At 46.3% G+C, this 24692-nt stretch overlaps 1 protein-coding gene across 8 annotated transcripts in view; it reads left to right on the plus strand.

The window, feature by feature from the left end:
- The window catches only part of CAPN3 (calpain 3), a 496647-nt gene that overhangs the window by 392157 nt on the left and 79798 nt on the right, over positions 1-24692 (plus strand). For all 8 annotated transcript variants that reach the window (XM_085627100.1, XM_085627104.1, XM_085627105.1 and 5 more), the window contains one exon: positions 10890-10967. In XM_085627100.1, coding sequence (XP_085483226.1) covers positions 10890-10967 — 78 coding nt within the window. The remainder of the gene's footprint in view (positions 1-10889; positions 10968-24692) is intronic.

Here is a 24692-nt window from a genome sequence, read left to right on the forward strand (position 1 = left end):
ACACGCAATAGAACCAGTTCCACTCCAACATCAAGGTACAGGAGTATATTCTCTATACTTCCTAATCCCCAAAAAGGACGAGACGTTAAGACCCATACTCGACCTCAGACTCCCAAATCAGTACATACACTCAGATCACTGCCATATGATCACTCTTCAACAAGTGCTCCCACTACTTCAACAAGATGATTTCCTTGCCACATTAGACCTCAAGGACGCATACTTTCACATCCCCATGCATCCTGCTCACAGGAAGTACCTAAGATTTGTGGTAGACGGACAGCACTATCAGTGTACGGTCCTCCCATTCGGAGTAACAACTGCACCCAGGGTATTTACCAAATGCCTAGCAGTAGTGGCAGCACACCTCAGGAGACAACAAATCCATGTCTTCCCGTATCTCGACGATTGACTCATAAAAGCCAATACTTTCGACAAATGCTTTCTCCACACTCACCGCACTATTCAAACCTTACACAACTTGGGATTTACCATCAACTATCCCAAATCTCAACTGCAACCCTCCCACATACATCAATATCTGGGAGCCACCATGAATACTTCCAAGGCCGTAGCTTATCCCAGCACAGCCAGGATAGCCAACCTACAAAACCTCATCTTAAAATTTCAAACTCAACACTCTCTTCCAGCAAGAGTGTTTATGCAACTATTAGGCATGATGGCGTCATGCATCTCCATTGTGCCTCACGCAGAACTTCAAATGCGTCCCTTGCAAGAATGTCTAGCACAACAGTGGAACCAGGCTCACGGACAACTTACCGATCTGGTGTTGGTGGACAGTCGCTCACTTCGCTCACTTCGCTCACTGAAATGGTGGAACACCATCAACCTGTCCAAAGGGCGACCGTTCTTAGAGCCTCTTCCACAAATAGTGCTGACAACCGACGCATCTCTCACAGGGTGGGGAGCCCATCTCCTACAACACACCACTCAGGGCAAATGGACCACTCAACAAAAACTGCTCCATATCAATCACCTAGAACTTCTAGCGGTGTTCCTAGCACTGAAATCTTTTCAAGTACATCTAAGGAACAAAACTGTCCTCATCCGCACAGACAACATGACGACCATGTATTACATACAAAAACAGGGGGGGACACATCCGCTCCAACTGTCCCAACGCACACAGAACATTTGGAGATGGGCAATTCCCCAAAACATCTACCTGCTAGCGGAACACCTTCCAGGGGTTCACAACCAGATTGCCGATCTCCTAAGTCGACAGACACAACAAATCCACGAATGGGAATTACACCCCAATGTCCTACTCCCATTCTTCCAAAAATGGGGCCAACCAGACATAGACCTGTTCGCCACACACGAAAACGCAAAATGCCCAACCTTCGCCGCCAGGTTTCCACACCCACAGTCGAAGGGCAATGCAATATGGATGAACTGGTCAGGCAGATTTGTGTACGCTTTTCCGCCTCTCCCACTCATTCCATTTGTGGTACGCAAGCTCAAACAACAGTCTCTAAACTGATTCTAGTAGCTCCCACTTGGGCACGTCAACCCTGGTTCACGACACTTCTGGAACTCTCGCTAGTTCCACATTAAAAACTGCGCCTTTCCCCGGCCTTATTAACCCAGAACCATGGAGAAATCAGACACCCAGATCCACAGCAACTGAACTTGGCGATCTGGCTCCTGAAGTCTTAGAGTTCGGTTACCTCAATCTCCCACCAGACTGTATGAATATCATAAAAGAAGCTAGAAGACCTACTACTAGGGCATGTTATGCTACAAAATGGAAAAGATTTGCCATTTACTGCACTAACAATAATATACGTCCACTGGATGCTTCCATCCAAAACATTATTTGCTATTTACTACACTTGCAAAGATGCAATTTAGCGTATTCCTCCATACGTCTACACCTAGCAGCGTTAGCAGCCTACTTACAAAATCGACAACACTTGTCACTATTTAAGGTACCAGCGATCAGAGCCTTCATGGAAGGTCTTAAAAGAATTATTCCTCCCAGATTACCATCTTCTCCAGTGTGGAATCTAAATATTGTTCTAACAAGGCTCATGGGCCCTCCATTTGAACCTATGCATAAATGCGAACTGCAATTCCTTACATGGAAAGTGGCTTTCCTTATTGCAATCACATTCCTGCGAAGGGTAAGTGAGATACAGGCTTTAACTATTGAAGAACCATTCCTACAACTACATCGTAACAAAGTGGTTCTTAGGACAAACCCAAAATTCCTACCAAAAGTAATTTCCCCTTTCCATGTTAACCAATCAGTCGAGCTGCCAGTCTTCTTCCCTAATCCAGACTCAATAGCTGAGAGAGACCTTCATACCTTAGATGTTAAAAGAGCCTTGCTTTATTACATCGACAGAACCAAACCTTTTCGCAAAACCAAACAACTGTTTGTTGCTTTCTCTCCACCACATAAAGGCAACCCCATTTCAAAATCAGGTATAGCCAGGTGGATAGTTAAATGTATCCAAATATGTTACCAAAAAGCTAAACACACTCTTACAGTTCCCCCTAGAGCGCACTCCACACGTAAAATAGGGGCTTCCATGGCATTCTTAGGGAACATTCCCTTAGAAGATATTTGCAAAGCAGCCACATGGTCTACCACACACAGCTTCACTAAACATTACTGTGTTGATGTGCAATCCAACCAACAAGCTTCCGTAGGCCAAGCTGTCCTAAAAACTCTATTCCAAACTGCTGCAACAGATACAGGTGACCACCGCTAGGGGAGACACTGCTATATAGTCTATCCTAAGTGTGTGATCTGCAGCTCATATGCCTCGAACGGAATATGCTACTTACCAGTATGCATCTGTTCTTGGCAAGTAGAGCTGCAGAGCCACACATGCCCACCCACCTCCCCGGGACCTGTATCTGTTCCAACATTGTCCTAATTAGACATTACACATGGACATCCTTTCTCTTTATTCTTATACACTCCATCATTTCTCATCATGGCGAAAAACAATCTGAGGATGGAGTGGATGCCCATGCGCACTGTTGTCCACAGGAGGAGTCACCTATCTCGTGACCAAAAGGCTTCTTCCGAAGACAACAACAACCTGCAATCATCTGAGCCCAACACCAGATGGCGATCTTATCCTAAGTGTGTGGCTCTGCAGCTCTACATGCCAAGAACAGATGCATACTGGTAAGTAGCATATTCCTTAACTGGCTACGGGCACGTGCACCCGACCCCTTTACAGGGCCTCATGTACAGTGATGCCTGTGCTGGATGTGTGTGAGGTGAGTGTAAGCCAGCACGCACGGAGTGCTTGGTGCTGGCAACCACTTGAACAGTGGACACCAGTACAATGGAAACTGAAAACACCTGCATAACAGAGTCAACTGCTGAGCAACATGGAGGGAGCCGGAGAAAGTCCAGAGGACACACAACATGCAAACAGAAGTGTCCGTGAGTTGCAGTGCACTGAGGTTGGGGCACTACAGCAGAGCGCGCCCATGTGAAGAAAATGTCTCGGATTGTGTCCCTTCGAGATATTCCTGATGCAGATGCAGTGGGGTGTGTTAGACCTGCATCATCTTCCTCATCAACGTCCTAGGTCTCCCATATTGCTTGAGGTGACATTGCTGCGCAACCTCTCCACTGCACAAAACTCAATCAGTAACGGACGATGGCTTGCGGTGCACTGAGTCAGTGGCACCTGGAGTGCCGAGCAGGGTATCAGTCTGATTATGGCGTCCACGACAGGTGTGAGCAACTTGTAAGTCTGTCAGGACCACTGTTTCGACTCTGGCAGATGGCGGTTGGAGGTGGTCCTGGCAGTGCTGGCGTGTGCCTCCTGCGATGATGCGATGTCCGGGCTGGTCAGGACTCGGTTTGATGTGTGAGACCTGGTGGACCGCAGTTGAGGCCGGAGGCAGCGGACAGCGCAGGGCTACAGACACATGGCGCTGATCAGAGGCCATCCAATATCTCAGAAGAAGGGGTCCCGGACATGACCAGCACAGAGTCAGTGGCCCCGGATGCACTGTGGCCAGCACAGGCACCCAGCCACAGGACGGTGACTTGCGGTGTAGTCAGATGGGCCATGCGACCTGAGCGGGTCCTCATCAATGTCCGAGGTGTATGTTGTGGTGGGTTGCGGGGGACAGTTGAAGGTGTCCTCCAGGGCATGATGCAGAGGGTGTAAACTGTCCGGAAGCAGCAAATGGAGAGGTGAAATGCCAAGGCCTCGTTTTCGCCACAAAGTCAATATCGCCGCCATGTTGGCGGGGACAACCTCAAGTTCAAGGACTCAATCGCCACCAAAGTCCAACCAGAAAGTGTCCATGGGTCTCGGGGAATAGACATAATGGCACCAGGGCTGAAAGGGCATGCAGTCTGCGATGAGGCCTGTACAATGACATTAAGTCAGCCATAAATAAATCAAGGCTGAGTTCGAAAGTGTATGTGACCTATTCGACCGCAGTGTAGGCCGGAGGCAGCAGTCAGCAAGGGCCCACAGTCACGTGTCGTTGGGATGCTATGCACATGGTTGGTGCCACCTGACTGAAGGGAGTACAGTGAAGTAGAATCTTCATTCTTGTGCATACACGGACAATGTATGATCAAGACTCAGTTCTAAATGTGTGTCCTACTTGTCCGTAGTGTCGGCCGAACGCAGTTGTCAGTAGGGGACAGTAGACATGTGTCGTAAGAATGCCATGCACAGAGTTGGTGGTACCACATCGAAGGGAGTACACTGATATAAAATCTGCAATGAACATATGTACTCTGCCATCGTGTAATCAAGACTCCGTTCCATATGTGTGACCTACTTGACCGTGGTGTAGGCTGGAGGCGGCACTAGAGTACGTTAATGAGAAAGGACTAAAGCGAGCCTGTGTCGTCGAGGCCATGATGGTCTGAGGAGGCTGCCAAGGTCGCGGGCCTCGGGGCTTGGAGCTTGCGAAGGCACTTGGTGGTCCTTCCTTGACACACGCCAGTGTCCGAAGGTGATCAGGGACAGGCCTGACGGGTTCGGGGTCCAGCGAGCCGGGGTACGGAGGGCGCACAGGATTTCAGGCAACTCCGCTCACGAGGACGGTGTCGGCCTCGTGGCGTGATGAGAGGCACCGCCCTGGCAGAGACGTTGGGCTTTCCGGATGTGGAACACGCCCAGGGCTATGTGCTTTTTATTCACACCTCTACGCCGAGCCATCCCACTCCTCTCACGCTTACGGGGGGACATAACAGGCAACATTTCCACAAACTCCCCCACTGGCTGGGGTGACATGGTTGCGTCCACTGTCCACTACACTCCATACACCACAGGTGTATGTCGCCATGGATATGGGTGTGTTCGGCATACTGTAGTCTGTCCAGCACATCTCCACCACTCTTGGCATTGTGTACTTTCCCAATCATGGTTCTCCTGCATCCTTCACACATGCCTGGTTGCCACCTCTCCCCACATTTGGCTATTTTGTGGCTGGGGTGCCATGCCGTTGATGGCTCATGTTCACGGCTTGCCCAGGTTACCATTGCGAGTTGTTCTGTCGTGGCTGGTGGGTGGGCATGTTGTTTTGCATGTTGGTTGTGATTTTGTGACGTGTGCATTGCCAGAGTTGTGAGTTGCATGGTTGTGGAGTTGAGGTGAGTGGGGTGTTCATTTGGAACTTGCCAAGGGGCTGTGCATTTCCCTTGGTGCCATCCTGGGGATGCTGGTTGCTGATGGACTGTCGGAGGATGGAGGAATCATGCACACTGGCTGGGTATTTGGAGGCGACATTGGTGGAGGTTCCACGGTGTTCGGATGTTGCCTGCACATTGATGTGAGACGTGTGCTTTCTGTTGCGGTGATTGTGTGCTGTGTCACCAGGGGGCACAGGTAGGACATGTGTGCTGTGGATTGCCCCCAAAACGTGCGTGTATCCATCTATGGAGTATGGTCCCTGCTTGGCCTCCAGCGGATCCTGCGCATTGTGTTGGACGTATGGGGACTGGGGTACCAGGCTGATGGTGAAGTCCAGGACAGGTGTGAGGGAGTTGGATGTGGCTGGCTGTGAGACTCCTCCAACTCTGGCGGGTGTTGGTTGGGGGATACCAGGGGCCAACAGGTGCAGCTTTGTGTGGAGTGGGATGTTGGTTGTTCGCTGTGTTGGTGCCGTCGGCCTGTTGGGCGATGATGGTCAGGATGCATACGATGGGTGTCCTTTTAAGCCTGTAGTGGGCAATGACATTGTCAGATGTTGGGTCTGTGAGGCTGGAGCGTTTCCTGGGGGTCTGCTGTCTTTGTCTGCGCTGCCTCTGTGGTGGTCTGGGGGGAGGGGTTCTGGGTGGGGGTTGGGGTCCTGGGGTGGTGGGGGTGGGTGTTGTGGCCCTCTTGGGTGTCCGGGCCGCATGACCATGGAATCTGTTGCCCTTCCGATGTGGCTGTGGGCTGGGCTCCCTTTTGTGGTGCAGTCTGTCGTCCGACTTTGCACCAGGTTTGAGCAGGTGTTAGTTTCTGTGTGCTAACGCGCCTTATCGCCTGTTTTGTGTTCTTATCGCCGATCTGGCAGGTCGTTGAGAATGTTGAGGTGTGGTGTTGTTGCGGCTTTTGGCACGGGAACGCCTACTCTGCATCTCATTAGCGATAGTTGCGGGGTTCTTCTGTGGCGATGTTTTTTGCGGCTGCTATCGCGGGTAAACTGGTGCAGTGGGATGTTAACACCAGCTTGTGATTGGGGCGATAAGTTAATTGCTACTTTGGCTGCGATAAAGTGCCGTTAACCCGGCGAGATCCTTGTGAATATGCCCCTTAGAGTTTCTGTGTTCATTTGCTGTTTTCTGCTTTGTATTGTAAATTTATCAGAATTTATGGCCTCGTTAACTTTTGAAGGTTTCACTTGGTAACTGTAGCATCAATAAGAATATAGGTATAATGCAGGTATTTCAAGATGAACTTTGGTTAAGAACCAGGCCTGGTGAAAGAGGGAACCTGACAAGCCTGGATAACTATTAGGTACATGAAAGAGAAACACCTTCGCAGTTAAAATATTTTCTCATGACAATAGAATCTCAAGTTAACAAAATGGCTCTGGACACAAGTCAGCTTTGACGGCGACCAAGATGGGATGTGGTTTATTGAGAGCTATACATTGGTCTTTACAGTCTCTTCTTCAGATGCCGGTTTCTCGGAGTCGGGAAGTCCTTGGATAGTTTCAATTGATCTTTCAATGGATGTTAGTAGTGAATACTCTTAACTGAAAGGAATCATTTGGCCCGGAGCCGGCAAACATTAATGCCAGGCCTCCGATGGAAATGGTAGTTGCTTACTGTTGGTTGTTGAGAAACCAAAGTGCATATAAATGAAAATGTGTCAAAGTTGCACAGGGATCCATTAATTGGACACAAAGCTTGATGTCTGCAAGGAAAGCGCTGTTCGTAATCTTGACCTTTAAGTGACCTCTAGCTAGCTGTTGTTTGGTTGAGCCAGGGCCTTAGCTGAAGTGAAATGGAGTTCACAGAAAGCGAAAGTTTAAGATTACTGTGAAGGAGAATCTGACCCCTTTTTTGTAAATATGTTAATCTTCTTGTGAGGTCCTTCGGGTAGATCAGTTTTGGTTAACTCTCCATATGAGCTGGTGTTTCATAGTTCCTCCCATTTTACATGGAATACTTTAAGCTCATCCTACTTCCTTTGTTTATGGTCACATGCCTGTGAGGGTCAATCCAATAACAGGACTTTATGCCATGTTAGCTGAGGAATCCTGGAAGACTTGTGATGTTGGGAGTGATCTCTTTTGCTTTGGTTGGGTAGTACCATTGGTATCTCTGACAGCATCAGTGGAGACTATTGGGGGTACACTGTGGCATCATATGAGTCCCTTTTTGTATGGACAATAGTAAACTTAATCCTAAAAAATGCAGCATTTTTGGCATATTGACTTTTTGGATTGCATCAATCATTGTTGATGTTTCTGAATAGAAAGTATTGCATCATTTGTATTTTTTGTAGTCTTTCAAATTAGTAGTTATGTGTAATGTTTGCATGGAACAAATAATTGCATTTGGTGCCCTTGTGCCCTGGATTGGCAGCCTTACTTGCCAGCATGATGCTCATCATATGTGCTATTTTGGTGTGCTTGACCCAATGGTCCTCTTGCATGAGACTCAGAGTCCAAAAATAAATGACTTCATCTCGTTTGCCATGCATGGATGTCTGGTGAAACCATAAATATGCCTTCATCTTGTTTGTCTGATGCAAACAGGAATATGCCCCTATCACTCTTAACGTGCATGGATGCATACATAAATGTGTCTTCATTTCTTTTAACCTGCTGGGTGCAAGCATGAATTTGTCTTAATCTGTTTTGATTTGCATAGATGTCTGGTGTTAATACAAATATGTCTTAGTCACACGTTATGTTCATGACTGTCAGATGCAAATACAAATATGTCTTAGGACCTGACTTATATAATTTGGTGATATGGATATTCCGTCATGATGGCGTATGCAAACTGCCAAGACTGTGATTCGCCCACCCGATTTAAATGCAGATGTACCTTTAGGTTAATCAAGGCTGAGACTACTCCGTCTATGGTCTATGCCGTGATTTAACTCCTCTGTCTGCCCAATGAAGTAAGGGCCATCGGAGGTTGACCTCTAATTCTGCCTACCTAATTTAGATGGGCGGAATTAGAGGTCAGCATTCACTGCTCATCACCGCCAGGAAAACCCCGGCGGTAAGGGGCAGTGAAAACTACAAAATGGATTATCTTTTGTATTTTCATAAAGAAAATCCTGCTTGACTGAGTTTTGCATAAAACTGCAAAAAGCATTGACCGGTCCCATTGCAAAAGTGGTTCCTGGCAATGCTTTACGAAATGACTGCCAGTTTGAGGGTAATTTCTTAATTTGATGGGCAGAGGTTCAAGTCAAGATGACGGAGGAAATTACTCAGTCGCCCTGATTGCCAACCCACCATCCGCCAAATTGTAAATTGATCCCTAAATCTCTTTTTACTTCAGTGGTGGCAAGTATAATTATGAATATGTCTTTTATCTCTTATTGTATTGATGTCAGAATCAAACACAACTATATCTTAATCTCTCTAAATTTGCATAGCTTTAAACATAAAGATATGCCCTGGCCTCACTTGATTTGTTTGTACAAAGAGGAATAAACCTTAGTCTCTTGTGAATGCACTGATGTAAGGTGTAAACAAAAACATCCTAAACTCCCCTGACCTGCATGGTTGTTGGCTACAAGTAGGGATACGTTCTAATCTCTCATACATTGCATGGATAAAAGGCGTTTCAGCAAATAAGACAAAGACAAGCCATAGAACTGCTAGTTCCATTTAAAGAGAACTAACCTTCAGCAAGAAGAGAAATCTGACTCCAAAACTTGGAGCGCTGTCCACTGGGTTTCATCCAGAACAGAACATGTTTACATTGACACATTTACTCAATTTGTATGTGGCAACAAAAGCAGATGCATGTGGTGGCTGCAGCTGCATGAGAAACGTATCCCAATAGTGTGGCCCTTTTCTGAACAAGGAAGCATGCAGCATGGAATTCTGGTGGACCAGATCTTCTCAAACACAGGGATCTCTTCTTTCTTATAACCACTTCCATTCTTTTCCTCTCTTAACCCCACCCCTTCTCTCTCCATAGCCAATCATCTTTGTTTCTGACAGATCAAACAGCAATAAGGAGATCGGAGGTGATGAGGTCGACAACCAGACAAACAAGACGGAGGATAAAAAAGAGAAAAAACAGGAGGTTTCTGTACTTTCTGGCATGAAGTCAGTGGGTCTGGTGGTTTCCGCCATGACTTGCTGATTCAATAGAGAAAGTTTCACCATATTACCAAGTGTCACTTGCACACTTCTTTTAGAACTTGGCTTAAGCGCTAGAGATCATTGTTATCCAGTGAGTCATCTTGTAACCTAAGAGAAGAGGAAAATAGCTCCATGTATCTCATATTAACAAAGAAGCTTACTCTTCCACTGTACATGGCAACTAATTGGGTATCTAATCAACTAGAAAATAGTGATTTGGGGACCCACAATTGGAGTAAGTGGCAGTGCAGTAAGGCATTGATCAGACATCCTGTTTGTGTATATTAAAACACATACTTGTGCTACTTAAAAAAACTTAAATTATGCGAATGTTCTCTTTGTCAGAAAATAATTTGCCCAGCTACATATAGCTTCAGCCAAATGCAGTCAGATAAAAGTTTTCTATACCACCAACAGAGTTGCCTTTTTGGAGAAGTTAGATGTTACTAATAGATTAATCCTCTCAGATGATGGGGACTGAAGGTTTTATGGGATAGACTTTCGTCTATAAGCAGCAACTGTGGAGGTATTTTAGCAAAGGGTGGCAACTGTGTATTGCAGTGAGTAGGGCATCTTCAGCTGACCAGCATAATTTAAGCCAGTGTATTTGAAGGCTTGTTTGACCATAGGGGTTTTTGGCATTACTCACACAGGAGAGCATTGGAAAGTTATTCAATTAATGGTTGAAGAGGGTTCCATTCTGGTAACGTGTACTCTGTGGAACCTGACCCTTGTTTTTAGAAATTGATTAGTGGCGGTTGGATAGTCAGTGTTGAAGAGTGTTGCATGACCCAAGATTCTTGGTTGGTACATAGTGGGAACTAGCTGCTGGAGATATCGTGGACTATTATTTCTGAAGACTTTATGCATGTACAATTAAGTTTATACTGTCCTCTGTCTAGAGTATGATGGTATATCCCAAATAGAGGGAGGTTTTGATCAAAGCTAAAGCTAACATTTTTCAAATGTTGATTGTTGAAATGAAAAGTGGTGGGTTGAAGTGGCTGCTCTGAAGTTAAATAGTTCTGTAGTTCTTGTGAAGTCAGTCGACAGTTAAGTCTGAGAATGATGATTCAAAATGTTCCTTTGTGTCATTGCAGACTCCTGTGGCCAACAAAGACAATGAGAGCGAAGAGCAGAATCAGTTCAAGAGCATCTTTCAGCAGATTGCAGGAGAAGTGAGTACTGCTTCTCAATTCTGCCTATTATGCACTGAGAACCAGTGGTTTTAGGAAAGTCCATCCAACGTCTTGTGTAATGTTAGTGGTGGTATTTTGTCCCTTATAACATCAAGAGTGCACGAACGCAGGCTTTGTTTTTGAGCGAAACGCGGCTGGAAAGTGTAGATGAATATAAGTACGTTGGGGTAATTATTGATAATAAAGGGAGTTTTTTTAACACAGAAGAATGCGATTCAAAAGAAAGACCTGGTCCTGGCTTTAAAATTCAAAAATTTCTAGCTGGTCCCTCTCTGAAGCCACTCCTGGAAGTCGTAAGAGCAAAGCTTCCTCCAACAATGCCATATGGAACTGAAACATTAAGAGGGCAGGATGCCAGCACCCTAGATAATGCAATATCTCGAGCTTATAGAATAATATTCTCCTTGCCAAGTTACACCTCTCCTGCACAGATAAGGTTAGAATTTGGGTTGCTCAAGCAGTCATTAGCTGGACGTGGTGCATATATATTATGCTGTAATAAGATTAGGAAAGCCAAATCCAACTCATTGAATCATTCGTTATGGGACGAGCTACAGCACCGCAACACATCATCGCCAAGGGTGTGCTTGCAAGAGTCCCTTGTCCTTACAGGTCTTGCACAACTTTGGGAAACTCCAACCAATCTACTGACCTTTAAGTGTTTGGTCAAGAAGTCACTTAAAATTCATTCTGTCATAGAGGACAAAACCATATTAGCAAAAAGGGCACATGGGTGGATGACATTAAATAATTATAAGACTATTGCCCTTCAAGATTATTTTACCACAGGTTACACAGCTTTTATCAAGCAACAGTTTCCAAAATACTGGCTGGGGTTATTACCGGTTAAAGAGCATATGGCACCTTGGCAAACCTGCTGTTTGTTGACTCTGTGGGACTAGTAAGGAAGATTTGTTGCACCTAGTTTGTTCTTGCAACACTGTACAGACAGAAAGAAAACAACTATTAATTAGGGCCTTTAACTAAAGGGGAATTCGAACAAGAAGGCAGGCACATTTAGCCTGTTTCAATCAAGGGGACCCTCAGCTAAATTGCCGTTTAGTCAAATTTTTGTTAAAGGTGGAGCAAAGACTACAGATAACGTAATTGTGTTCAGTGCAGCCGTCATAAATTACTGTTTACCGGTCATATCAGCTTTAAGGAATAATATATTGCACACCAAAGCATTATCGGGGCAGACCTGTTGACTCTCGAACTAAATCCCCTCGAAGAAAATCTATGAGTTGTAATACGGCTGGGATTAAACTACAATCAGTTTCCCTTTTAAGTGACATTATTCCATGTGAAAAACAACTGCTCTGTACAAATAGTACCTCCGGTTTTTAATGCATTGATTTTTACTTTCCTTTTACCATTTGAAAACATTTTTAATTGGATTGCAAAGATTTCACCATTAGAATTATTATTTTTATCTATACTATGTAATAGTGTATTTATATTGTACAATTCTTAAAAGTGTGCAACATAAAGTCACAAGTAAATTTGAAATTCTCCAGGGGAGGGAAAGACACAAGATGGACAAGGCAAGCCATCAAATAGGCATGCAAATGAGCGTGACAGTAAAGCTAACCAGTGTTAAGCAGTGGGCGGGCTACAAGCACCTCAGTGTTGTTCGAAAGCCTACAATTTTTTTTTGTAATCTGCAGCTGTATTGTGTGGTAGACCTGACCTTTTAACTGGAAACTTTGAGCCCTATTTACTTTCTATGCCTTTCACTCCCTGATCATCCCCATGTTCCTCAGTAGCAAATAGGAGGTCTTTGAGAGTCAAGGAGTCAGCCTTGTGATGTCATTAAAGGGGTCAAAAAGTGAGTAATGTCACTTCTGTAATCACTGGCTTTTTGTTAACTTGACTTCAAAGCAAACAGTTTACCTTAATGTGTGGGAGAAATAGAATTTGGGGACCAGCGTGCAAAGCATTTTTAAAGTTGCTAAAGCTTAATTCTCAGGTGCAAAAATGGAGACCAACATGTACATAAGGCACAGTGAGAGTTGAAAATGTCTTTTGGGCTTGCAAAATGCACTTGGCGACCCATAAATGATTGGTATTGGATTGTATAATGAGCATCCCTCTTACCTTTTAATTCAGTATACAATGCATCAGTGGTTTACGACTGCAATTGCAAACACAAACCATTGATCTATTACCTACTCATGAAAGGGGGTGGTATGTCTTTCACTGAGAGGCAGCGTCTACCTTGCGAATGGTGGCAGCTCGCACTTGGAGGAGCAGAAAGCAGTTCAATAAGGCAGCAGTCCTGGGGACTACTGCATCGCCACCAACACCCACGCCCATTAAATGAATACTAAATTATATTTTTGGAAGCAGCGACTGTTCTTCATAAACCCAACGTTCAACCTTATTGACCATAAGGGGCTGTACCTACATTCCCTGTTTATGGTCATCCAAGCCTCCTTCAAAGTTACAGCAGTAAATTGTGAATCCTAACAAAACACAGTGACTCATAAAAACCTGTTTGCAGTTGATAGTTAATCACTGTTGGACCTGGCATCCTTTCCGTGGTTTTGCCCTAACCTTTTACCTTCAGACCTGTTTTTGCTTGTCTTAGGACTCTTCACATTTAACCGCTGCTAAAGTGCTTGTGCTCTTTCCCTAACACATGGTAACATTGGCTTATACCCAATTGGCATATTTTATTTACTTGCAAGTCCCTAGAAAAGACACACTACCTCCGCCCAGGGACTGTGAATTAAATGCTACCAGTGGGCCTGCAGCACTGGTTGTGCCACCCACTTAAGTAGCACTCTAAACATGCCCCAGGCCTGCCATTTCACCGCCTGTCTGCGCAGTTTTAAACTGCCATTTCAACATGGCAAAATAAACCTTTTACCAGGCCCAAAACTTTATTTTTAATACATACAAGTTGCCCCTATGGTAGTCTCCAAACAGCCCCAAGAGCAGGGTGCACTGTATTTAAAAAGCGGGACATGTACTTTTAGGTTTTGTATGTCTGGTTTGTGAAAAACCCTTAAATTTGTTTTTCACTGCTGCAGGGGCCTACCTCTCCAATAGGATAACATTGGATTTACTGTATTAGATTTGATAAGTGTCATTTCCAAATGGGAACAGGTAACCCCTTCATGGTTGGTGTCTCTGGAATCACAATTTAAAACCCTAATTTGTGGTGAAGTAGGATTTTAACTTGCAATTCTGAAAATGCCACTTTTAGAAAGTTGGCATTTTCTTGCCTTAGCCAGTTTATTTATTTATTTATTTATTTATTTATGATTTTATATAGCGCTGAATCACCCCTAGGGGTATCTCTGCGCTTGGTGGTGCATGCATTCTGTCTCTGGGTCAAATGACTGGGAGCGGAAGACAGTTGGACTTTGTGTATTCCTCCTAGACAGCCATACACAATGGGGTGCTGAGGTTTGACTGAATCGGCCATCACTGGCAGAATGGGATGGAGGCGCTGGGCCCAGGCCCACCTACAGTTGAAAAGGCTATGTCCTGTCTCTACACAAAGGGCTGCATACCCACTGTGGTTAGTCTGGAGCCAGGAAGGCAGAGCACCTGTGCACTTCAAAGGTAAGCCTCTGTAAGCTTCTCCCAAACTTCAAAGGCACAACTGTGTATAAATACAGGACCTCAGACACCACCTCGTTAGTACACTTCTGTGCTGACTGCTGCCTGCTGTCGTCTTGTGTGGGTGAGAAGGACTGGACCTGCATCTCTTGAACCTAGAATCCAGAGTGACTCCTAGGACTAGTTGGCTGGCTGGTGACACAACAGGCTTCCTTGGATATGCACCTGGACTCTGCTCTCTGTGAGTCTACCATGCCGCGCGGTGCCACCCTAGTCTTGCACCCTTGGAAGTGGGCTGAAGGTGCTCTGCCAGCCTCTGTGGATCCAGCAGAACTAATCCATCTCCTCTGCTGCGTGGCACAAACCGAGCAGAACCAACACATCACCTCTGCTACTTGGTTAGGGCCCTTCGCAAAGACCCACATCTCAGCTCTTTGCAACCGCCAAATCGCTTGACTTAGTGACACATCCTCAGCGCAGGACCTTGCATCTCTTGTCGACAGCAGCCTCAATGACGAAGCCAGACTCCGCATCGCAGCTTTTCAGCTGTTCAGAAACAACGCATTGCACAGACAGTTTGTTATCCTTGACGTCAAACTTTGTATTGAAAGCCCCGGCGATGGGATCCTTGACGACAACGCAGCCCGTCGCATCACAGTCTCACTGCAACCTTGGAACTGACACACGCTCAGTCTTCGCAACGCATCTCCAACGCGGATCCTCGCAACGTCCTGAAAACCAGGATTTTAAGTACTCAGTTCAGTGGTCCTAACTGGGTCCCTGTAGATGAGCTGTGGTTCGTCGTGGTTAGCCTGAACTTATGACTTGGCCACCTCCGTGCGCGGCTAGATATCCACAGTTGGCGCTTTGCACTTTTTGATGCTATTTTCACTAAGATCTTTCAAATTGCATCTCTCCGGTTCTACTGATTGATTTTTTGATGTTTATGTCTTCTTTTATTCATTAAAATAAGTTCCTTTTTTCTATCTTGGTGTGGGATCCTTTTTCTGTGGTGTTCTCCACTTTATTACTTTGTGAAGTGTTCCACAAATACTTTACACATTGCCTCTAAGTTAAGCCTGACTACTCTGTGCCAAGTTGCCAGAGGGTTGAGCACAGGTTAATTTGGGTTGGCTTGTGTCGCTCCCTGACAAGGATTGTGGTTCCTGCTTGACCAGGGTTCACACCTCAGTCAACCAGTAACTCGGTTTCTCACAAACACTGGAAAACATATGATTACAAGATTCTGAAATAGGGGAATCAAGTTTGTCAGTCATATGTTATGAGCCTAATACGTCTGTTTGTCACTTGGTTTAGAGATAGAGGCCCATATTTATCTTTTTTTCATGCACCACAACGCAGCAAGCTAACTTGCTGTGCTGTGCTGCATGGAAGGGAGAGGGACGGAATGGTCCATATTTACTATTATGTGGCACATTCCTGTTTTTCCTTGCGATGGCACACATATTGCAGCCATGATGCAAGGGTGACTTGCAGGCTCCTTTGCTTCATGGTGCAAGGGTGCCTTCATTTAAGGCAGGGTTCTTTTTGTGCCAGGAGGGACACCTCCTTCTCAAAAACAATCATTAGAGGCAATTTCCTCTTTGTAGGTGTGCTGCAGAATGCAACACTCTTAAAAAGAGGAAACCACAAGGAGACAAGGAGAAGTAAATATATTTCTCCTTGTTGTGCCTGTTGTGGGAAGGCGCACAATTCTAACGCTTTCCCTGGTCTTTCAGTGTTGGTAAATCTGGGAATGCATCAGAATGCATGGCTGAATTCTGGAACACCCACGCTCCACTCATGTAACCCCTCCACCACACAGTGTAACTCAAGGCAGCAACATGCGCTGCCTTGCATTACACCAGATTGACCAAGCCATGCAGGGTGGAATTTGCATGGCTTGATAAATCTGACTCTAAGTTCAGCATTGCCCTATGTCTCCGTGCATGGATCAAGGGCGACGCGAAACAATGATAAATCAGCAAGATCTTTTTAAGCTTAGCGACTCCTGCTAGTGCATATGCCAACCCGGTGCTGCACCTCAATGCAGCAGTGCAGGGTCATAGGGCCTCGAACTACGCCAGATATGGCTAGTGGATACCTGGAAATGATTACAGAAGAGGGGTCAAAGGTAAATAGAAAATCAGGAATCAAAAGTTGGCACAGGTAGGGAGCTCACCTGCAATAGGAGAGGGGTCATTTTTGAACAGCCCTTCACAGGGTGAGGGTAAGAGCAGGCTTCTTGTTGCACCATGTTCACATCTCTGCAGTTCTTGGGCCTAATGAGAGCTTCCAAGCATTGAAGGTCATCAAGCTTAGTTTTGGCTTGAGGAAAGAGACAGCACACAACTCCACATTCAGGGAGCAACAAAGCAGGATCCTCGCAGGTCTCGTCAGTATACTGTTCAACAAGCTAGACTGAGGCATCACTTTATGTTCACCGTCTTTGGCTTTTATGCAGCAACCCACGCACAGCCGAGCATTGTACATTCTCAACGTTTGCAATCACAACCAACCAGGTGTGGGCAATGTTTTTCCTTTGCTAAGCATACACTATAGGAATTTGTGCGAATTTGACAGTGGGAGGGTACAATCTCCAAAAACACGCTCTGGTAGAAATCCCTGTGTATTACCTAGGCACACCAAAGACTATTGCAATCAGTTTTCCATCTGCACTCGCTCCTACATCTGCGATGACTGTTTATGGATCAATTGTTTTTATTAACGCCATAGTAAAAAAAAAAGCTAAGTGCCTATAACCCCATGGTTTAGCAGCTTATGGGAAGTAGTTATGAGAGAGTACACAGCCTTTTGCCTACAGCCCTAGGGCCGGCAGCGAGATGAAGTAAGAGTCATAAAAACAGATTAAACCACAGAAACAAACCCCCCACTCCCCTAATCCTTCATGAAAGTGTTGATAAGTGATAAATGGTAAGAAATCATTAAAGCTAATGTTACCGGGTATTAGAGTCAAGAGCACTGGGCGTAAGAGAGGGTTAAGCAGTTAAGGAAGGGGCAGTTGTGGGTAACTCCCGAAGTAGCTTTAAGTAGGAGGGACAAGTCAGTTGATTAAATTCGGTGGATAAGAGACATATGAAGGGGGCCCATTCTATAGCGTAGTCGTCCTGTCTCTGATCAATTGTTAGTGACATCTTCTCCATCCCCAGTATGAACCAGAGTTTATCGAGCCAAGCCATATACAAGGGGCTCCTGTCGGGGCCCCATGAAGCAAGGATATCCTGATGTGCCGCTCCAAGAGCTAATGCCATGTGCTTCCCTCAACGGGAATAAATAGTGCACATCTGAAGATTAGGGAGACCAAGGATTGTGTAGGCAGGGAATCGAGGGATAGAGGTGTTGTGCCAGAGTCAAATACCAGTATGACACATTCTTAAATGCTGCCTCAGTACAGGTCATATTGTGCATTGAGTGACAGACTCTGTAGTATATGCCGGACCACTCTCTATCAGCAAAAGGCCTGACAATCTCGTCTTCCCACCTCCTCTGCCCAGAACGAGGATGAACTTTCTCTAATGAAGGAAGGTTTACAAATTGTTCTTAGTTATTAGCCATTTCATGAAAGAAGTCGAGAGCCTCTCTGCATGGGGCCGTGTGCAAGTCTGCAACACCCAGTGGCGAACCTGAAGGTAGGGGATACGGTTGGTTTCGTCTAAGCCATAATCTAATTTCAGTTGGTTGAAAGGGATTATCCCTTCAGGGTCAAACAAGTAGCCAACCCGTTTGCAGCCTCTGTAAATCCAACTGCGCAATCGGTCATGTGATGTAATCAGGATTGGAAAGAATAGGTGTCATCGGGAAAGGGAAGGTTGTCAGTCTTGCTCTAAATACCACTGCATCCCACATGCGAAAGATGGAGCTTGTGACAGGACAGGAGTATAGTCCCCAGGCCCTATGTCTCAGAGGAAGCCAGGGTTCCTTCCAAATATGGGAGCCCGCCACTGACTGATCCATGAAGCACCAGTGCTTCTCAGTGAGTGGCCTACTCCATTCCACTAAAAAGCATAACTGCGAGGCCTGATAGTACTGCATTAAAGAAGGCACCGCAAGGCCGACGTCACATGTAGGGCGGTATAAAAGGCGTTTGTGGAGGTGGGGTTTCTCTCCCCCTCGGACGAACCCATTGATTGCTACCTGCAATGAGTGGAGTGCTTGCTTAGGCGAGGTCAAATGTAAAACCTGGAAGAGGTAGAGAATGTGTGGTAATATGGTCATTTTAATGGCTGTGATTCTACTCAGCCAAGAGAGGCCTAGGCATTCCCCGTTGTGGATGTCCACTCTAATTTGTTTGGCCACAGAGTCATAATTGATTGTAATAGTTTTAGGGATAGAATGAGACTGCTTGATCCTGAGATGAGGAATAGAACCGGTAGCCCATTTGAATGGAAATTAAGCCCGTAATGAATGTTCAGTCTGAGGGAGGACAGATACATTTAAAATGTTTGACTTTTGCATGTTGACCATAAAGCCAGAGAAGGATCCAAATTTCTGAAGTTCCGTAACCAGAGTAGGAAGCGAGGTAAGTAGGACGGAGATAGCCCAGATCACATCAGCGTAAAAGCTGATGAGGTGTTTGTTCACCTCGAAACCGAACTCCGGTGATGTTGGGGTGAGTCCATATGTGTTGGGCGAGGGGCTTCATGTATAAGGCAAAGAGAGGAGGGTGAGTGGGCTGCCCTGTCGTGCCCCCGGCGAAAGGGGGAAAGGTTAGGATGAGAGCCCATTGATGCGCCCTAGGAGAGCCATAGATGCGTTTGATCCATTTAAGGAAGCGGTCACCAAAGCCAAAGATCTCCAAAGTCTTGAAGAGGTAAAGCCAATGGACTCTGTCGAACTCCTTCTCTGCATCGATAGATAGAAGAGTCTCCTTTCTAGTCCTTGACACTTAATGAAGTAGATGGAATATGTGTCTAGTATTGTCCCCATACTGGCGTGAAAGGATAAAGCCAGCCTGGCCGGTGGAAATCATCCCAGGCATGTAGGGGTTGAGCCGGTATGCTAGTAAAGATTTTAGCATTGACATTTAGAAGTGAAATGGGTCGGTAAGACCTGCAGAGGGCTGGATCCTTACCCGACTTGGGGATGACTGAGGTAAAAGCTTTGAGCATGGAGTCAGTAAAAGACTGTAGAAGCAGAGGAATTAATAACGCGTGTGAGGTTTTGAGCTAATGCATGACAGAAGGTTTTATAAACTTTAGAAGGGAAGCTGTCATGTCCCGGGGATTTCAGATATGGCCGACACCACCTCTTCAATGGATATGAGCTTGTCCAGGGATTCGGCTGCCTGAGTTGGGAGAGGTGTGGGGGGGGGCAGGCTGCAAGTTATTCCGAGGGGTCACTTGAAATCCTAGCAGAATCTGTATACTCTTATAGAAATTTTTAAAGGCATCGACAATCTGTGGGTCCAAACAAACTTCTGTGGTCGGGATGGGGTAGATCACCTGAATAGTCCCAACCTGTATGCAATGCACTAGTAGTCGCCCGCAACAATTGCTTCCCAGATAGAACTAGTGTCTGAGATGAGCTAGGGTGAGTTCTGAATCTAGGCGTTTAAGGAGTAAACACCTTCTTTCAAGGTCTCTCCAGATCCGCGGAGCACCAGTTTGTTTTTGTATTGCCTCTAATTCAAGGACTTTCAACTCAGGAGCCTGAAGCTTCTCCTTCTGGGAGCAATTTTCAGAAGCAGAGATGGCTACGAATTCCCCTTATACTACCAGCTTCAGAGCTTCCCAGAGTGAAGCTAATGCAACTTGATCTGTATCATTAATCTGAAGGTAGTCAGTAATCATTTTTCGTATGGCCATGACTATCGAGGGAGATTGGAGTAAAGAGTGTCCCAAAAGTGCCAATGTGAGGTGTTCGCTTGTTTAACATCAATGCATAGAGTGAGAGTTAAAGGTGCGTGGTGAGAGAGCGAATGGGGGCTATGCTTATGTCACTGACGAGCATCAGGAGAGCCGGGGTTGCCAGAAAATAATCAATACGTACATAGGTTGCGTGTGCAGCGGAATAATGGGTGAAATTCCTAGTGTGAGGGTGTTTTGAGCGCCAGACATCGTCAAGGCCACAGTCTGCCAACCAACAAAGTCCCCTCACAGATAAGGCCCCTGTCTGACCAGAGTGATCAAGGTCATTATCCATGACCAGATTTAAGTTACCACTGACCAGAATAGCAGAATCTGGGGTTTGAAAGAGAGGAGACAGAGCGCTAGTGATGAAAGCTTCCTGCTGGTCATTGGAAGAGTATATGTTACCCAGGGTGAAATGAAATGTGTCCAGTCTAATTCGATATGCTAGAAGGTGTCCCTTAGTCTAAGTCACTTTAGAGATTATGTTTCCCTTGAATCGTGTAGAAAAGAAGATGGCTACCCCTCCCTGCTTTGTTGAATTAGAAGACCACAGCTGGCGTGGAATCCATCAAGATTGCATGTGGTGGACATCTTTAGATAATACGTGTGTTTCTTGAGGAAAGCATATGTAGCAGTCTGAGCTTTCTAAGAGGGAGAGTATTGCTTTCCATTTAGTGGGGTTGTTGAGACCACTAACATTGAGTCTTGTGACTTTAATATCCAGGACCATCAGTCAGGGAAGTGCTCAGGGTAGGCAGCATGTGAGAGAAAGGAAATAGATAGGCATAAGAGGGGCCCAAAGAGAATAGCGAAATGTGTGCCCATACCCAAAGAGATTCTTACCATCCAAGAGAAATGAAGGAATGTGAATCTCAAAAACAATAAGAAACAAATAACATCATATTCAAAATAACCATGTAGAATTGTCCAACAATGGTGATCGCCATACCCGGGCAGGACAGGAATGAAGATCAGTGGATGGGTCTCACTGGTGGCAAGAACTTCTCCGCCACCCAAGGTCACCGTCACAGTTCCAGAAATGCTGGGTGGGGATCAAAAGGAGCCAAAGAAAGTCGGTGGGGGGTGGGCTGATGTGGGTCTGCCTCCTGTACCTGAGGCAAGCGTATCCATACTTATGCCATCTACTCGACGTTCTTGTCCTCAGGACAAGGAGCCATGTAGACCTCTTCACCGTTTGCCATGGTGTAGGGCTTGCGCGGAACCATGGGGGAGTCCGCATCGGAGGGGGGATTTCTCTCAGCCCGGAGACCCAGGAGTTGCCGGGCCTCCCCCACAGTCCTCAGCTGATGAAGCTGTCTCTTCCAACGGAAGATTAGATGGAAGGGTTATCCATATCAATAAGACACCACTTTGGAACGCAGGAAATTGGTCTCGTGTAAACTCTCTAGGACGTTGCAGACATCTTGGAAGAAGCTGATGGTGTGACCTCTAAAGAGAATAGGCTGTTACAATGTAGCGGCGCTCAAAATGTCCTCCTTTATTTTGAAAAGATAAACACAAGCTATAATGTCAGGTGGGGCTGTGCCGTGTGGCCTAACGGCCCAGTGGACCCTGTTGAGGCGTAATTTTGTGTTGTCATCCCAGTCGAGGACGGAGCAGAAAAGTAATTGCGTGGATTCCCGTATATCAGATCCCTCTGCCCCTGACGGGACGCCCCGTAGGTGTATGTTTTTGTGTTAAGATCTGTTCTCAAGGTACTCTGTTTGAGTCCTAAACTCATCCTGTCGTTCATGTAGGCAGATAATCTCTTGGCACAGGTACTCCAATTATTTCCCTTTTGACGTCTTGTTGTCCTCCAATGTGCAAACACAGTTTCCAAGTGAAGTTAGGTCTTGTTGTATGTCGCGCATGTCAGGGATGGTATTCCCCCTCAACCCCAACAGCTCTGGGCAATGTTGGCTGCTCCAAAGAGGAATTGTGAAGAGGGCGTGATGTGGGTAGAAGCTCCAGCACATGGTGCCTGTAGGTGGGTGCTACAGGGATGGGCAGCAGATGCAGGAGACACTGATGCCCAGGGACCGGGCCGCCTGCAGCAGGAGCCAAATCAGTAGTGGACTGCGAGTATCATAAGATAGGCCCCTGGAAGCCAGCGTCCAATATAACTGTGTCAGCAGGAAAATCTAAAGGCTTACCAATGCCTCAAAGAGAACCGCAGCTGTAGGGAAGATCACCATTTGTATCCACTTGTAGCCGCAGGTCTAGGTCCCTGTGCCTTCCAAGCTGTTTAGGATCAGGTCCACGTTGGAACAGAGAGCACCTGCTGGGCCCCTTGATAAATTCTTGTGGACCAGCAGACAGAGGGAGAGAGGGCCATAAGATGCAGTAGGCCCAGCGTGTTGCTCCCAGGCCATTGCTCTAGTGATCCTTTAAGTGCCCTCCCACCCCCCACAGCGGCCTTCAGCAGTCGCTACTTTTGTGTCGGCTGGGCTGGGAGAGTCTAAAGTCCAAGGCCCCAGAGCGAACTGAAGCGGCCGCGGCCATGCCGGCAGCCGAAGCAGGTGAAATTCTGGCAGCTGGGGTGGGGGGTGACCAGCAAGGAGACTCCCGGCAGCACCGGTGCTGCCCGAGAAAGCTGGATAGTAAATCTTGCCCAAAACGAGCTTCCCAATCTCGGCCGTAGAAGGCCCTGAATTGGCCTGAGGAGAGGACCCAAAGATGCGCAGGCTAGCGAGAGGGAGGGCCACCACGCAGTCCCATGCCAGCTCTGTTCTGTTTCGCTGAGGTTCCGCACGGCCCACAGACCCGACAGCCATCCCAGGGGTTAAGAAGCCGCCTCGGCCCCCCATGCTGCTAGGCAATCATGGTAGTGGCACTAGGGCTGCTGATGTGCTAGTTGACGCCGGCTATAAGGCCCGAGGGGCGCTGGTTTGACAGCATCTGTCGGCGGATACTCCTCCTTGTGATGACTGTTTAAATACTTTAAATAGTAAAGCACATACAGTTTGTGACCATAAGCAATCATTAAAAAAATACCAAAATGGGATACCTGTTGCCATAGGTCACTGAACAGAATTTATATATATGTTTGGCTCCTCGTCCCGCGGGACGCGCACGGGACGCCCCGGGAGAAGCCCGGGACAAGGGCGGGCCGTCTGTGGACGTCAGGGGCTGTTGGAGGCTGGGCTCGGCCACACCTCTTTTAAGTGTGCTTCGAGACTATTATCTCCTGCTGTATACGATCACATAGAGAGGTACTTTATTGTTGTACGTGAGGGCCATTGCACCTATATAGTCCAGCTACCAGTGAGGTGTTGTGATATACCTTGTTCTTGGTGGCGGGTGTTGTTTTGCCTTCTTCAAGAGCTGTTGTTGATAATGGGAAAAAGGAAATTGCCAGATGCATCCGGTGGAGCCCCTAGTAACATCGGCGGGGCTGCCAAAAGGAAAAAGGCTAGGAAGTCTACTAAAAAACAAACTCCTACTGGTACAATGGACCGTATCGAGTCACTGGTTAATTATTGTGAAGTGATTCTTGATTCTGCTCAACATCCGTTGTTGAATAATGTAGCCACTGGCGTATGTTTGAGCAAAAGTCCACTCCGCTCAGTGACAATTCCGCAAATGTTTTGTAAATTGCCATCCGCCATCTAGCTTCTAGTAATGAAGATATGTGGAAAAATGTGATTTCCCCTGAGGTAGCTTCTCCCGTTCCTAATACTATTTTAGATGGTAATAATCACATACCCCTTGAACCATTAGTCGTAGTCTGTGCAAACCGCTATGCGGTTCTGGTTGATACTCTTGATACTCTTGATGTACCAGATGAGCCTGAACAAGTTAAAGAATTAGATCCACGAGCTACGGCTTTTAGGGGTGTGGTGGGGAAGCTCCCTGATGTGGGTGGAAAGGAAGCATCTGATGTCATGGAAACTATTGCTTCCCTTAGGCAAGAAGTTGGCGAGATGAAGTTACTGATACTAGAATTGCTGACTATTGTTAAAAAATCAAACTTGAATACTTCTTATTCCAGCTTAGAGGGCCCTCCTCTACCTCCTCTGATACCATCTTCACAATCTCATTTCTTACTTTCAAATCACATTGGCAATGAGTTCCCCTCTGCTATTTCACCTAGCCATGGTAAGAAAGACTCAAGGCAAATAGGTAACAGGAGGGTTTACCCCCCCAATCCAATTATGAAGCCTAGTTTGACTTCTAGCTCGACAATTTTGTCCTCACCGCCTAAACTACCTAGTAACACTTCTGAGCCTTCTCCCTCCTCTCCCTTTCCAAAGAACCAGATCCC

Source organism: Triturus cristatus, chromosome 9 (assembly GCF_964204655.1).
Source record: "Triturus cristatus chromosome 9, aTriCri1.1, whole genome shotgun sequence".
NCBI lineage: Eukaryota > Metazoa > Chordata > Amphibia > Caudata > Salamandridae > Triturus > Triturus cristatus.